Genomic DNA, 16,513 nt, shown 5'->3' on the forward strand with positions numbered 1-16,513 from the left:
GAGAGCAGAGCAGACAGGAATGCTGCATCCTGCGTGGCGTTCGCCCCGTGCAGATTCCCAGCATGAGGCCAATGCCAGCGGGGCTTAAGTGGGGTATAGGCCTTGTATTGGCCCTTCTTCACGTGGCTGAACGTCACCCCTCCCCCAGGAGAGAGCCTGCCCCACTTCTGCTCCAGGAATCCAGCTTGGAGAGGCAGCTGATGGATGGGGATGTCATGTTGCATCTGATTTGGGGGCCGAGGGAAGTGGCAAGAGGCCACTCACAAGCTTCCCTCTGTGTGGTGACGATGCTGCCCTTGTCTGCCATGGATAAGGAGAGAACCTGCTGCACTTAGGTCTCAGGAGAGCCTGTGCGTGCCTGAGCGCCACACTTGCACATTGTTCTGGAGGGTTCCATCGCTTTCCTTTACTTCCTGCTCCCAGATGCTGGCACCTCCGAAGCGGACATTGTGCACCAGGCCTTACTAGAAGGCAATACAGCCACAGAAGTTTCCCTAACGGTCCTGGACACCATTTCTTTCTTCACCCAGTGTTTCAAGGTGAGCATTGAAATCAGCATTAGCACTAGTCGATTTGCAAACCCTGTGTTAGACTGAACGCTCTCCCATGTTATTTTGTACTTTTCCTTTGTGCTCACTATCATAAAGATGGACCACAGGGAAGTAAAGTACAAAAAAAAAGAAAACCCGAGCTGAGTCTTAGGCATTTATACTTTTATTGACAGAGTTAGTTCAATAAAATAAGTAAATGGATCCAGCTAGTAGGCGTGTTTAGGAATTCAAACAAATAGTAAAAGCCAAAAACTCATGCACAGTATTGCCCGTGCTTTGTGTAGTTAGTCAAATAAGAGCACCTACTTCCCTGGGGCCAGATCCCAGCCTGTGTCAAAAGTGCTACATAACCGTACCAGGGTGTCTGTTATACAAGCTTGTTGTGTTTTTAAGAGCTGCGGTGAGAGAGGTAACAGATAAGTGGCTCAGCTTTTGAAGTTACTTCTGCAAATGTGGTAATATCGTTTGACTTTTTATCTAGTGTAGAAAATAAAATCTCTGACCAAATAATATAGCTTTGGGGGGACTTCTCATTTTTCTACCATCATTTGTCTGTACTTATTTACCCAGGTCTCTGTAGAACTATTATTTGTCTGGCTTAAGAAATGGTATGTTCTGTTATGCAGTCACTTATCCTAGTCACTTACAGTTCTTCTTTGAGTGCTTGCTCATGTCGATTCCATTCTAGGTGTGTGCCCACGTGCGCGGCCATCGGAGAGTTTTGCCATAGTGGTATCTGTAGGGTCAGCTGTGGTGCCCTCTTGAGTGCTGCGCTCAGGCATTGGTATATTAGGCGCCGCCGACCCTATGCCCTCTCAATTCCTTCTTAGCACCCGTGGTGGTTGGTCGGAGCACCTTTCCCTTGGCTGGCAAGGGTTAGTGGTTCTTCTACTTCAGCGGCCTGTGTCCAACTGATCTTGTTGGGTAGCAGAAAGCTCTCCACCAGAGTGACCTACCTGGCCAAGTGGAAAAGATTCACATGCTGGACTTTGGACCAGGGTATCTGGGCCGAGCAGGCCTCGTTGCAGGCGATCCTGAATTATCTTCTACACCTCGAGCTCCAGGGGTTGTCCCTGTCTTCAATCAAAGTCCACTTGGCCGCTATTTTGGCCTTCCAACCTCTGCTCTAGAGCAGGTCAGTCTTCGCTCATGACATGATGGTTTTTGAAAGGTCTGGAGAGTCTCTACCTGCATGTCAGGGATCCCGTCCCTTCCCTTAGACCTCAACCTTGTGCTGTTGCGGCTCATCGTCCCCCCCTTAAAACCTCTGGCTTCCTGCTCTCTTCTTCTTCTCTCCTGGAAGGTTTTGTTCCTGGTTGCGATAACATCTTCCCACAGGGTCTCAGGGCGCTTACTTCCGAGCCACCCAATACGGTGCTGTACAAGGACAAGGTCCAACTGTGGCCACATCCAGCGTTCCTGCCCAAGGTAGTTTCACAGTTTCTTGCCGGCCAGGATATATGCTTACCTGTCATCTTTCTGAAGCCTCATAAATTGGAAGAGGAGCACAAGTTGCACACCCTGGACCTCAGGAGGGCACTTTGCCTTCTACATCGACAATACTAAGCTATTTCACAAGTCAATGAAGTTGTTCACTATGGTGGCAGACAGGATGAAAGGCGCCTGGCCCAGGTGCCGATTCAGGATATCTGCGGGGCCGCTGCCTGGTTGTCCATCCACACCTTTACATCTTATTACATGCTCACCCAGCAAGCTTGAGAGGATGCTGGCTTTGGCAGAGCAGTGCTGCAAGACCGTGAACTCTGAGCCCACCTCCGTAGAAACTGCTTGTGAGTCATCTAGAATGGAATTGATATGAGCAAGCACTCGAAGAAGAAAAAACGGTTACCTAACTTCTGTAACTGTTGTTCTTCGAGATGTGTTGCTCGTGTCCATTCCATTACCCGCCCTCCTGCCCCTCTGTTGGAGCTGCCGGCAAGAAGGAACTGAGAGGATGTAGGGCTGGTGGTGCCTGATATACTGACGGATGAGCGCGGCACTCCAGAGGGCGCAACGGCCTACCCTACGGATACCGCTAAGGCAAAAATCTCTGATGGTCGCGCATGTGGGTGCGCACACACCTAGAATGGAATGGACATGAGCAACACATCTCGAAGAATAACTGTTACGAAAGGTAGGGAACTGGCTTTTTGAGGCACACACGCTGGGTATTTCTGCAGAATGAATTCTCTCCTTGCTTTCCAGAACCAGCTCTTAAACAACGACGGCCATAATCCACTCATGAAAAAGGTTTTTGATATTCATCTCGCCTTTCTCAAAAACGGGCAGTCAGAAGTGGCTCTGAAGCACGTCTTTGCTTCCCTGAGAGCTTTCATTAGCAAGGTAGGTGCAGAGGTGACATGTGAGGCGGACCTGTGCCCCCAAACCTTTAAACTGTGCTCCCGCCCCTACTGACCGTTACGAGACGTCACTGGGTAGGTGGGACAGCTTTAAAGGTTCCGGTTAGAATTCATACAGGCGGCGGGGGGGAGGGACGGACGGACGGACAGTCCTATCCCAACTTTCACTGCTGGCCTGCGCTGCTTGGAGGTAACGGATCAGCAGGGCTAGATGGAGTCGTCTAACTTTAAACAGCGGTCATCAATGTACTGACACTCATTGGGGCTGGATAAAATACCAGGGGACATCACCAGGAGCTAAAGAGGGTGTCCTGACTCTGACTGAATGTGCACAAGTGTGACTCTGAAGTAAGTCCATTGACCTCCGCGGTGTTCCCTAGATCCTGTAAGAGCTCAGTATCAGTCCCACCAAAATGTTGCTCTTCCTTGAAGCATTTGTGCCAACAGGCAGCGTTAAAACGAGTTAGCCGCCAGGGTGGGACTAGCACTCAGGACCTGCTGCATCTATGGGAGGTAGCAACGCGCTCACTTTCTCCGGCAGCTTTTTCAACATTCCAATGGTTCCGTTTTGCACAAAAGCGGCCCAAGGTTGTGTTTGAACACAGCAACTTCCTCCCTTCCCAGCCAATTGTTATGCAGTTCAAACAAACAGGCAAATCCACACCCGCCCTGCTGGATCTCCTTACGAGATTCCAAGACCCCGAGCTCCTGGAGACTTACCCCAGAGCTAAGGCCTTATGCCCATGGGTTCCAAAGCAAAGTGAAAACTATGGTGGGCCAAGTTCCCTGCTGGTGTCCGTGAGGGCAACTCGTTGACTTCAGTGGCGTCTTGACCATCTGCAGCACCGCTGAAATTGGCTGATATATTTTCAGAAACTTGCAAAATTATTTTAGTGAAATTTTCTCATTTCTCCTGCAATACGTTGCTTCTGTAAAATGAGAGATACAGACCCAGTAGATAGTATCTGCAAGGAAGTGTTTTCTGTGCCAGCTGTAACCGCATGGGTTCCAAGCATCCTTGTCCTACCTGTGTTAGACTTTAAAGGTCATTTCTAACTGCAAAGTGACTCTAAAGTGGCCAGGGCAATTGTCTCTCAAAGGCAGGTACAAGGTTGGCTTTTCTGTTTGCAAACTTGTTATGGGATCTGAAAGTCCCCGCATGTTGATTTTGGTTTGTACACCATCACCAGTAACTTTGTTCCCACTACGGTGTTAACACACCTCCTTTAGCACAGAGATAATGGTAACGAAGCAGGAAAGAGCCTCCTGTCATGGTGAGTAGTTAGGGAAAAAATCTTTTTAATTTCACCCATACTAAATACATTTTATCACTTGTTGTCTCAAAAGTCTTCCCTTCTATACTAAACTCAAATTGGCGACACAACCGGGAAGAGACATAGAACAGAACTGGCGCAAGAAAACTGAGCTCACGCTGTGCTTAGTTGTTTAAAAAAAAAAAGGGGGAAGAAAAAGCACTGTTTCTTTCCTTAGTGGAAACTCAATTCAAATCAATTATTCTTAGTGGTTTATGCTCTTGGTTGCTGCCAGCCCCAAGTTGCTGGGGAGAATGCTGACATAAAATACACATTTCCTTCAGAATCCTTCATTCTAGGACCACTCCCGAATAGGAGATGTGTATTTTAAGGGGCGAATTCACTTGATCCACATCAGGCTTGATTCTCTACTATGTCCAAGTGGAGCTGAGAGTGGGGATAAGGGGAGCTGGTTGCAAATTCCTAATCCTTGTCCACTGGCCTTGGTGTAACTTGAAGCTGCAGGGGAGCAGCTTTAACTTTTGTCACTGGCAAAGGTCCCTGAGAACTTCCTGCCAGGGGAGAGTCAGGAGTAGCCGAGCCCTGCTCCACCATGCCCAAGCTCTGTCTCTCTGACCCCTCTGGCCTGCACGCTTCCTCCCTCTCCTTATGCCAGGTGGGGCCTGACTCAGGAGGCTTTTCCCACAGCACAGGGGAAATTCTCTGGCTACTTTAAGGGCACCTTGGGCTACTCCTCTATTCAGGCCCAGCATGGAGATACTTTCTCCATGGATGATGATGTTCCTTGGAACCACTCCCTTTGTGGTCCCTCTGTGGGGCATCAGGGATGCCGTGGGCTGTGTGCTGCAAGGCAGAACCCCACTGGACCCAAAGCATACTGAGCTGGGGGTCCCTTGGCACCTCTTCAGCACTTCCAGACATGAGGATCTAGATGCCCCTCTGCCGACGGGCACTCAGAACTCATTGGGGTGGCACCTCTGAAGTCAGTGGATCTAGGACAATTTACACCCACTGAGGATCTGCCCCATAGATGGGAACAGCCAAGTTCCCCCCTTTTGGGGGAATGGCTTCTCTTTGTCTGGCCGAGAGCTGCCTTCCCACGGCTGACACGCTGAAGGAGTGACTGAGGAGTATTCTAGACACGGAAAAGAATCTCTGAATTTTCTGTGGCGGCCAAAGACTACACATTCCTGCAGGTCTCAGGGTTGTGTGTGGAATAACGCCATGCCTGCGGGCCAGAAACAATACCTAATATAAATACCTCACCCCCTAATCCTCTCAGCCCACTGTTGACTAAACTTGATCGTAGGGGAGCTGCCTAGTAGAAATGCTTGAACTGAGGTTCATCTCCTGCCTTTGCTAGTGGAAGAGGGCAATGCTACAGTAAGCAGCAGTTAATCTTTAATCATTCGTTCCTGTGTACACACTTTGTTAGCACTTTACTATTACACTGGTGTTTATTTTCTCTTTTTCCCCATTTTTTCCCTTAAAATGTTGATTTTGGCCAAAGACAATGAATGTAAGGCTTATCTGCTGTCTCGCTCACTATAAGCTGCTATAATTACTATTTGTATTACCAACTCAACTAGAGACCTGCCCCGAGCATAGGAGGAGATCAGAGCTCCCCTACCAATAGTTCAGTCTGTCCGTTGCGTAGGAAATATGTGATCTTTCGGCTGTTGACTCTTCTTTGACAAATAATACCGTGATGCAGCCACAGTCCCTGGTGGGGCTGAGATTACCATTTACCTAATCAAATTAAAAAATAAACCAAACAGCCTCTTGTAAGCTGAGCAAGTTGCTCAGAAATCATGTGGCGGCCGAAAGCCTAGAGCTCCACAACTGCTAGAAGAGGGCCTCATCCTCCCTGATTGAACTAACCTCGTTATCTCTAGCCTGACTCTTGCTTTTGCATATTTATACCTGCCTCTGGAAATTCCCACTACATGCATCCGAGGAAGTGGGTATTCACCCACGAAAGCTCATGCTCCTATACGTCTGTTAGTCTATAAGGTGCCAAAGGACTCTTTGCTGCTTTTACAGCTCCAGACTAACACAGCTACCCCTCTGATACTAGAGCTCCACAGTGGCATCCCCACAGTTCATTTTCTTATGGACATTTTTAAAATGTCGGCCCAATATTCTGGCCGCTGAATACAACCTTTAACGGCGCTCACAAGTTCCCATCCCCTCAGCAAATTACTCCGCTCGGATCCACCTGCACACCCCAGGGTGCCCCCTCCTTCTCTGCTAGGAAGAGCAAGAGAAGAGACGAGTCCGTGGCATTCCCCTGAATTGGGGTGAGACGGGGCATTCGGCTCGCTATGTTTAGCGGAAGTGGCTGAGACCTGAGGTGGTGGGTCAGCTGCTGAAAATGCTCATGCCGATGGCAACGCAGGGTGCATCTACATATCAGCCGGGCGGGTGCTCCCCAGCGCAGGTAGATGGACACGCACTAGCGGGGTAAAAGTAGCAGAGTGGCTGTAGTGGCATGGGTGGTGGCTCAGGCTACCCACCCGAGTACAGCCTGGCCTGACCCTTGGGGTGTGGACTCAGATGATTAGCCCAGGCTGCTGCATAGACGCACCCTCGCTGGGCGAGACCCCTGACGCTTTGTCAGCCAGTACTGCTCTGTGGTGTCTGGGGGAACGACAGCCCTGCAGCCCAGGCTCCGAGACTCGGTTTTCGCTGCAGCATAGCTGTGTTCTCAGGGGCTAAGAATTGCAGAGTAGATGTTTGGGCCCAGGCTCTGGGAGCCTCTGGGAGCCACCTACACTGCAAGTTTTAGCCCCGCAGCCTGAGCCCAAGTCAACTGACTCAGGCCAGCTGCGAGGCTGGTTTTTGACTGCAGGGCAGGCATACTCTGAGCACTTGCCTGTGTTCCAGGCCCACAGACAAATCCTGCCCACTCTTCAGTGACTATATAGCCCTCACCATTTCCACGAGGAAGGTCCTTGTGCCACCCCTGAGCTCGCCTCGTCTCTGAAGCTTCCCTGCTGAGGTTTCCTTGTGGCAGGCTGGAAGGTAGCATGCAACCCCCTTCCCTGTCCTCCTTCCAGGTCATTTCCCTGCTCTGACCCCTGCTCCCACCATCAGGCCCAGTGAGTTGGGGGAAGAAGCAGATTGCAACTCTAGGCAGCCAGCAGAGAAGGCTTCGGCGACAATTCACTCTTATTTAGAGATTTCCTTGGATTACAAATTTCCTAGCTGCTGCTATTCCTCTCCTGCTGCTCTGATATACTTCCTCCTCCGGGTAACAGTCTGTGTTTGTTTTAACCCTCACCCTTCCCTGGCCCACGGCTTCCTTTGTCTGCGAGCTCCGTCTGGGGGGATCTGATAGAGATTTCAAGCTCTCTAGGACAGGAGGTGTGTCTCCAGAGTTCCACACATAGTTAGGGTATTCTATAAACATTCAGCAATTAGAAATAAGACCCTGAAATTCATTCCCACAAGGATTTCTAGGAGCCAAACACCAATCTAGGCCCGTTTGCATTCAGACGTGAAGATAAAGCATGTGCCTGCGTGTGCGCATGTGTCTGTGTGTGCTAGGGTTACCATATTTCAACAATCAAAAAAGAGGACACGGGGTGCTGCCCTAGCCCCGCCTCCTCCCACTTCCCGCCCCCCCTCAGAATCCCCCTACCTGTCCCCCCCCACCCTAACTGCCCCCAGGACCCCACCCCCTATCTAAGGCTCCCTGTCCCTTGCCTGCCCAACCGCTCTCTACACCCCCTTCTCCTGACAGGCCCCCCCAGAACCCCCGACCAATGTAACCCCCCGTTCCCTGTCCCTTGCCTGCCCCAACCGCTCTCTACACCCCCTTCTCCTGACAGGCCCCCCCAGAACCCCCGACCAATGTAACCCCCCGTTCCCTGTCCCTTGCCTGCCCCAACCGCTCTCTACACCCCCTTCTCCTGACAGCCCCCCCAGAACCCCCGACCAATGTAACCCCCCGTTCCCTGTCCCTGCCTGCCCTAACTGCTCTCTACACCCCCTTCTCCTGACAGCCCCCCCAGAACCCCCGACCAATCTAACCTCCCGTTCCCTGTCCCTGCCTGCCCCAACCGCTCTCTACACCCCCTTCTCCTGACAGCCCCCCCAGAACCCCCGACCAATCTAACCCCCCGTTCCCTGTCCCTGCCTGCCCTAACTGCTCTCTACACCCCCTTCTCCTGACAGCCCCCCCCAGAACCCCTGACCAATCTAGCCCCCCGTTCCCTGTCCCCTGCCTGTCCGTCCCCCCCCCGTCCCCTTCCCAGGCCGAGGGAGAGCTGCGGGCTCCATGTGCAGCCAAACACTGTGGCGCTGCTCTGCAGGGGAGGAGGGAGCGGGAGAGGGGGAGGGACTCTGGCTGCTAGAGGCCCCAGTGGCTGCGAGCGGCTTTCAATCAGCCACGCCGCACTCTGCATGAGGGGAAGGGGGAAATCCCGGACTTATTAGCAATCCCCCCCGGACGGCCATTTAAAGCTAAAAAAGCCGGACATGTCCGGGGAAACCTGGACGGATGGTAACCCTAGTGTGTGTACTGGGTGTGTTTCTAACATTGGCACACTTCTTGTTAAGTTTTCCTCAGCATTTTTCAAAGGAAGGGTGACCATGTGTGCAGCCTTGTGCTATGAGGTCCTGAAGTGCTGCACCTCGAAGCTAGCCTCCACCAGGAATGAGGCATCGGCACTCCTGTATCTTTTGATGAGGAACAACTTTGAGTTCACTAAAAGGAAAACCTTTCTGAGAACACATCTGCAGGTCAGTGAAAGGTGAACTGCTGCGCAGTGGGGCACCTCAGTGCTTAATCTCCAGGTCTGAGTCCTGCAAAGACCGAGAATGTGTCCAGCGTGACTCTGATCTTCAGCGTGAGAGATTAAAATATTAACACTAGGACCTCACTGTCATCCAGCGCTTGTCATCAGCAGATCTCAAAGCACTTTACAAAGGAGATCAGTGTCGTCCCTCCCCATTTTATTGCTGGGGAAAGTGAGGCACCAAGCAGGGCAGTGACTTGCCCATGGTCGCTCAACAGGCAGGGCCAGGAATAGAACCCAGAACTCCTGGGTATTACCGGGATTTCTCAACCGCAGCCTGTCCTATTCATCAGGGAGTCTGAGAAGGAGTTTGACTTTTTTTAAGAAGGCTAAATCTTGCAGTCCGTATCAGGTCAGAAATCCCATTGATTCCAGGGATTTTCCTGGGAGTTTGGTCTAAGTCGTGATTTCAGGATTTGGCCCAGGGTCCTTATGGATGAGAGGATTGAGTTTCAGAATATGCTTGCAAGGCTCGCCTCTTTGCCAAGAGACCGGTGAAGAGAACGGGGGTGATTGTCCATGGTCAGGTGGGAAGAGTCCTGCCTGTTGGATTGGGGGAGGAATTCTTCTGGGGGGTTGTTTCTGGCTTTTGTTGTATTGTTGTTTTCAGTCATGATAAAAGCCGCCAGAGTAGCAGATGGGCTACAAACTGTGATAAATCACCAAAGAGATAAATATAACATAGCATCTAATAACTCCTGCCCAGGACTTGTAGTCTGCTTGTTCTAGTCCTAGTCCTAAAATGGGCTGTTCTGACAGCAGGACTATGTCCTGGTTTAATAATCATCCGATTTTGAAGAGTAAACAAGGAAATGAGACTGGTTATGATTAAGACTACGATTTAATTATGGGTATTTTTAATAAAAGTCATGGACAGGTCACGGGCAAGAAGCAAAGAATCACTTATACCACAAATACCCCTGACTGAATCTTGGAGGGCGGGGGAGCCTGGGGGCCCATGGCACCAGTGGCGGGAAGGCAGCCCTGGGGGGCCCACAGCACCAGCTGCCGGGGGGACCTGCTGCCACTCAGGCCACCGCTGGGGCGGGGAGCCATGGGAGGCCAGCCACTGTTCCGGCCGCCCCAGGACCACTGCCAGGACCCCCCAGGACCACTGCTCAGGTGGTCCCCTGGGCCACCCATATTGGCCGCTGCTCAGGCGGTCCCCGGGGCCAGCTGCCCGGTGCAGCTGGTCCCAGGCCTCTCCAGCAGCAGCTGGTGCGGCTGGCTCCAGGGCCAGCTGCTTGGGCAGCCTTGGGGTCAGCCACACTCCTGCTGCAGAAATCACAGTGGTCGCAGACCCAGAGCCCTAGTTACGATTAATGGTATTCATTCTGTTTGAAAGATTTTTGACTCACAAACGTCTTTTTATACAATTGTGACAACAAAGCACATGGATGAGAACCTGTCCCTTTTCCAACAGATAATAATTGCAGTGAGCCAGTTAATAGCAGATGTGGCACTAAATGGAGGATCGAGGTTCCAGGAGTCGCTATTCATTATTAATAACTTTGCAAACAGTGACAGGCCCATGAAGGTAAGTTTGATGAATTAAAACAAATAATAAGTTTGCATTACCACCACCAAGTACATGGTCTGGGAAATGTACACAGGGATCGTATTTAAAGATCGAATGTTATGTATTTCTACTATTTACTCGTGTAACCCTCTGCTGAACTACGTGTGTCGAATGAGAGCAAACAAGCATTTTGGCTGCGGCGATTTGAGCTCTCACTCAATGACTGTGAGAGCTGTGTCAGGCTAACTGTCATGTTTATTGCAGCTGGATGGGAGGGAGAACTCCTGTTGAGGTTACAGCTTTGTATAGCATCATTTTCTGGTCATCCAAAGATCTTTCCAAGAATTTCTAGCAAAGGGAGGGAAGAGAGGACCAGATGTTTCTCGTGTAATAAAACTAACCATTACAAATAAAAAATTGAGACAGTCGCTCTCTGTAAAAGAGGTGAAATGTTCACCATATTATTTGCAGTCTACCTTTTTTGGAAAGCAAAAGCCTTAGTGCTAAAGTAGTATGAATAAATTCTGTCTGCTTCCGTAAATATCAATATACAATGCTTGCAATCTGGTCACATTTTACAATATGTAACTGCCAGCTTAGGAAAGGAAAAACCTGGGAAATGTTTTATAAGACCATAATTTTCATATTACTTAAAAACAGGGGAGGAGGAGAACCTAAGTAGAGTTATGCCCTGTGATAGAATGAAACTGGTCGTTGGAATTGGTAGGTAACAGGCAAAGATCCGTAGTTCTGTTCTGCACAGGAATGTAAATGTGCATTTGAAGTTCACTGAGCCACGCTTTCTTTGCTGGCTGTATTTTATACGTGTGGACAGGGCTGTCCTTAGGCATACGCAGCATACACAGTGCACAAATTTCATGGTGCCCTAGGCAGCTGCGTGCTGCATACGCACCAGCGACCAGCCCTATCCCTTGGCCGGTCCCCCCCTGCAAGGGGCAGGGCTATCCCTGGGGGAGTGCGGGGCCCCGGACAACTCCCTCCGCCCTGCCTCTTACCCTTCTCCTCTGCTCCACTCCCGGGCCACCCCCATTCCACCTCTTCCCCCAGCGACCCCGCACTCATCGGCAGCGGTGGGAAGCGGAGCAACCCGGCCCCAGCCCTCTCTACTCTGCCAGCTCCCAGCCGCGGCGCTCCGCTTCCTGCCACCAGTGAGTGCAGGGAGAGGATCGCCCCCCGCACTCACCGGCAGCGGCGGGAAGGGGAGAGACATGGCCCCAGCCCGCTCCGCTTCCCTTGCCCCGGCCCCAGCCATGTCGCTCGGGTTGGGGAAAGGACGCCCCCAGCTCTCACCCGTGGCAGGAAGCAGAGTGCCGCGGCTGGGAGCTGGCGGAGTAAAGCGGGCTGGGGCCGGGCTGCTCTGCTTCCCGACGCTGCTGGTGAGTGGGAGGATCCTTCCCCCAAACCTCCTCCCCTGAGCGACACGGCTGGGGCCGGGGCGAGGAAAGCGGAGCGGGCTGCTACTGGCCCCCCGCTAATCCCCTGGGCCACTCTGGGCCTGTGGGGCCCCCAAAAGTGGCCCCCCACAGCTCCTGCCACCCAGGACCTGGGGAGGGAGGCCTGGGGCCCCACACAGCACCCCCCGCAGGGGGGCTGCGTAGGGCACCCAAATGGCTAGGGGCAGCCCTGCATGTGGACCTTTAAGTAATACACTTTTCAGGGAAGGGAGTATGTCTGTTTATTTCTAGTTTTTACTTAGCATTTTTTTTGTTCTGTGCACACGTTTAGTACAATAGACCACATTAGACAGCGAACAAGTGAGGCAGGCATTGACTCAAGTGAAAAATACTTCAGGAATGACTGAAGGCCCAATTCCGTAGCCTGTACTCACGTTGAGTAGCACTCGCTCACCCACATGCCAATCCAGTAGGGTACGTAAGCATAAGTAGTCCCACTGAAGTCCATTTGGCTACTGTTTACAGGAGCAACTCAAGTAAGAGTTGCAAATTCTTGACCCTGACCAAGAGGATTCGCAGGCCCAAGTGAAATGCATTGATTGCATAACAAAATGACACAGTATAGGCTTCATGGATCAAAAGTCCAGTCAGCATCATCTCCTGTACCTTGCATGTGAAAATTGCTACCTGCAGTGTACTTAGTAATTAAATCCATTGCACGCTCAGTGAGTTGAAGGGTTGACATCTGTCTGTCTGTGACAAAAACCTCGAACATCTTTATTTCTGTGTTTGCTTCTAATTAGATTTGTTTTGTGCCAGGCAACTGCTTTCCCCTCAGAAGTCAAAGATTTGACCAAGAGAATCCGTACGGTGCTTATGGCTACTGCTCAAATGAAAGAACACGAAAAGGACCCTGAAATGTTGATCGATTTACAGTACAGCTTAGCCAAGTCCTATGCTAGTACCCCAGAGCTCAGGAAAACATGGCTGGACAGCATGGCAAAGATCCATGTCAAAAATGGAGACTTTTCTGAGGTAATCTGTCAGATTCCATTGAAAACAGGTGGTGTGGAGAGGCAGAGATTCCAGCTGACATAGTAACTGCTCCTGTTTTGTTGTATTTTGCAGGCTGCCATGTGTTATGTCCATGTAGCAGCCCTTGTTGCAGAGTTTCTTCACAGAAAAAGTAAGAGTTTACTATTGGAGTGGGGAATGCTGCAGCCTTTTCTTTGTGTCCATCTCTGAGTTTACAGGTCATCAAAATGTTTTCAAGATCAAATTCACTTGATCTGATAAACAATTGTTTTCAGGTTATACTGGGTTCTTCTAAAATAGTGAACTCTACGGCATAGGAATTTACACATGTAAATGCCAGTCTAAGTATTCAAACACAGGACTGAAATGTCCTAATCAGTGTAAAAACTGGCTCCCCAATATTTTGATCATGCCACAAGTGTCATTGCATAGAAGTCAAAGTAGTGCGTTCCTTCACAGCGGGCGTACAGGCTAAGTGCAGTGAAAGCGGAATTGTTCTACGCCCTGTACAACTAGATAAAGAGCCAGTGGTGACAGAGGACATTGTGGCTTAGTGCAGAACAGGAAGTGGCGGGCAGACTGGTTGGTTTTAAAATATCACCATTTTGCATGTAAAAACAAGTTTTTCTTTCGAATAACTCCCTACTCTGACAGTTAATGCACTGCACTCCACCTGTCGGCTCCCTCTGATCTTTTAATCTAAAGGGCGCCATTGAAACTGTAGCTTGAATATCTCTGACTGCAGTTGATCTGCAAACACTAGGAAGAAGGGAGCAGAGACCAGGAAACCCTGATTTTCAGCTGTAGTTCGCAAAGGTGATTGATGGCTCCTTATTGGCATACTGGGGGCCTAAGTCCCAGAGAAGTATATATTTTGTGTTCGTCAAAAACATTTCTGGTTACATATACAAAACGTACATGACTGCAAATGGAAGGGTCATTGCAAATCTGGATACTCTCCAGTCATGTGACTGGAGAGAAAGGGAGACCGAAGCCAGCAGCAAAAGAGGAACAGTTCTAAAGGATGTGTGAGTTCCTGAACTGCATTGCTCATCCATCACATGGGCAGGAAAGTGACACTTTTGCCATGCCCAAGGAAGTATTCTCAATTTCAGACTCCATGCCACTAGAAATAGGCAACCCTGCGCATTCGTTACCCTGCGCTGCAGCATGCAGCACTGCCCATCACTCAGCATGCACATTCAGAACACAAACACACCCTTGTTCCTTCTGCCTTCTCCTGTACAGTGCAGCCCCCCTCAGGGGTTCACGGATGACTCTGTGCAGTAGTTGCTAAGTGAGACACGTGTTCATTGCTTTGTGGTAGAGGAAGCCAAGGCTATTGGTGGAGGAGGACGTGTTTCTGAGAAGTGGGGCCCTTACCAGATGGAACAGGCTTGCCAGGTCATGGCTGGTGTCCATCAGAAGGAGCAGGCCAGCTGGCTCTGCCATCAGACAGATCCAGGCTGTTGGAGTAAGCCACAGTCTCAGAGGACATGCAGACTGACAGTTTGTTGAACAGTATGGCTGACACAAGGGGCAATATGTGTCCATGCCTCAGTGATTAGTTAATACTCCCCCAAATTCCTTGCAGCTGCAGAGGGGTCAGTTGGAGGCCACACTCTCTAAGGTCTTGATTCATCTATTTGGGTTCTATTCCTCCCTTTTGAGGTACAAAGGCAGAGCAGCCTTGGGACCTTTCTTGTCCCTTTTACTTTGCAATCGACTCTTTCACTGAAGTGCTTTTGGACATTATTATTTTTACTGCAGTAGCACCTAGAGACCCCAACTGAGATCTGAGCTCAGGTGTGGAACATGCCCAGCCAGTCTGGGCCCAAATGATCTAACAATCCAAAGAGACAAGACAGACAAAGGTTGGGAGGGGAAAGTGAGGTTCAGAGAGGGGAAGTGAGTTGCCCAAGGTCACCCAGTCAATCAGTGACAGCACTGGGAATAGAACCCAGGTCTCCTGACATGCATATAGGTGCCCTATTTGCTAGCCCACACCGCCTCCCATGCTGAGGCATGATGGTGTATATTAACGATGCTAAAACATAAGCCACTGTATAACAGATAACATGAAAGTAAGTTTAGCTTTTCATGCACAAATGCACCAAGTACAATGGGAATCTGCATGACAAAGATGGAGCATGGGTAACCATAGCATGGTATTCCATACACTGCATTAGACTGTTCGATAATATTTTAATTCTAACTTTATTTTTCTTTTTGCCTTCCATAGAATTGTTCCCTAATGGATGCTCATCCTTCAAGAAAATTACGCCCAATATTGACGAAGAGGGAGCCATGAAAGAAGATGCTGGGATGATGGATGTTCACTACAGCGAGGTGGGATTCCAAAGCGCAGAACCTTAGATTGAATGAGAATAATTCTTTAAGAATGAGTCACCCACCCTTGTGCTGCTGAACTGTTCTGATGTCTTTCATGGTCCATCTCCCTAAGATTACTTAGCTATGAACAGCCTCCGTTTTGTGCTTCATACAGGAAGTCCTAGTGGAGCTATTGGAACAATGCGTAGATGGCCTGTGGAAGGCAGAACGTTACGAAACGATTTCAGAGGTTTCCAAACTGATCATTCCGATTTATGAAAAGCGCCGTGAGTTTGAGGTAGCTATTTGGAGCTTGGCTTTGTGTTAATGAGAATTCCCCAGGCTGCTAGTAAAGAAATTCTTAGTTTGTGAGTGATGAGCCAATGTGATGGGTTGTATCATTTCTTTTGTACACTCTGTATTATTGACGAATGTTAAACAAAATAAGTTAAAGCAAGAATCTGGAGGCTAATAGTTCCCATGAGATGCCGCAGATACAGAGATCTCTTAAATAGGGACCCAATTCAGCAAAGATTATAGCTACCATCCACACCAAAGAAGCCCCTGTTTCTGGGTGCCCTTAGACTTGGGAAGGCTTCAAAGCTTTGAGGATTTTTTAAAACTTGAATGAGTCCCTTCCTTTGACCTGGGGGTAATTGACACTAATTGGGACCCAGAGCCACCAGAGCTTCAGCTGCCCCAAGGCAAACATTTTCTCCTGTTCCCAGACGGATACTTGTTTCTCCCGTGGTCCTTGAGCTTTCTTCCAAGAGGCAATGCAGCCCAACGTGTCCAAACCCACTTCAGCAGGACACCAGCCAGGAGAAATTAGTTGTGCCCTATACAATCGCCAGCTGCTCTGCTGTAGACCATGGAATTGAGTCACTGAAAGCAGATGAGAAACCAGACATTAAAACTGTACCTCCAGCATGTCTTGACTTGCTTAATGCGCAGTGCTTGCCTATCTTAGTGGTTCACAGCCCAAAGGACTGTGCAGGCACATTCCTAAATCCATGTCATTTCCAGCTGCTAACCAGACAGAAGAAATGTGAGCTATGTTCCAGCATGCAGTTGTATATGTTACTTTCCCTCAGAACAGGTTCAATGCACAATCAAATCTGCAGGGAAGGCATTCTTGAGGTCAGGCTTTCAGTGATGCCAGGTGATTTTCTGTACTCCATGGGCCACATGCTGTCCTTGGATGATCCCATTGGCCTCACTGACAG

At 49.9% G+C, this 16,513-nt stretch overlaps 1 protein-coding gene across 3 annotated transcripts in view; it reads left to right on the forward strand.

Annotated features, from left to right (window-relative positions):
• DOCK11 (dedicator of cytokinesis 11) overlaps nucleotides 1–16,513 on the forward strand; it is a 123,183-nt gene that overhangs the window by 85,698 nt on the left and 20,972 nt on the right. For all 3 annotated transcript variants that reach the window (XM_054038901.1, XM_054038902.1, XM_054038903.1), the window contains 8 exons: nucleotides 424–539; nucleotides 2,757–2,894; nucleotides 8,749–8,931; nucleotides 10,411–10,524; nucleotides 12,741–12,956; nucleotides 13,050–13,107; nucleotides 15,199–15,305; nucleotides 15,463–15,585. In XM_054038901.1, coding sequence (XP_053894876.1) covers nucleotides 424–539; nucleotides 2,757–2,894; nucleotides 8,749–8,931; nucleotides 10,411–10,524; nucleotides 12,741–12,956; nucleotides 13,050–13,107; nucleotides 15,199–15,305; nucleotides 15,463–15,585 — 1,055 coding nt within the window. The remainder of the gene's footprint in view (nucleotides 1–423; nucleotides 540–2,756; nucleotides 2,895–8,748; nucleotides 8,932–10,410; nucleotides 10,525–12,740; nucleotides 12,957–13,049; nucleotides 13,108–15,198; nucleotides 15,306–15,462; nucleotides 15,586–16,513) is intronic.

Source organism: Malaclemys terrapin, chromosome 9 (genome assembly GCF_027887155.1).
Source record: "Malaclemys terrapin pileata isolate rMalTer1 chromosome 9, rMalTer1.hap1, whole genome shotgun sequence".
Classification (NCBI taxonomy): domain Eukaryota; kingdom Metazoa; phylum Chordata; order Testudines; family Emydidae; genus Malaclemys; species Malaclemys terrapin.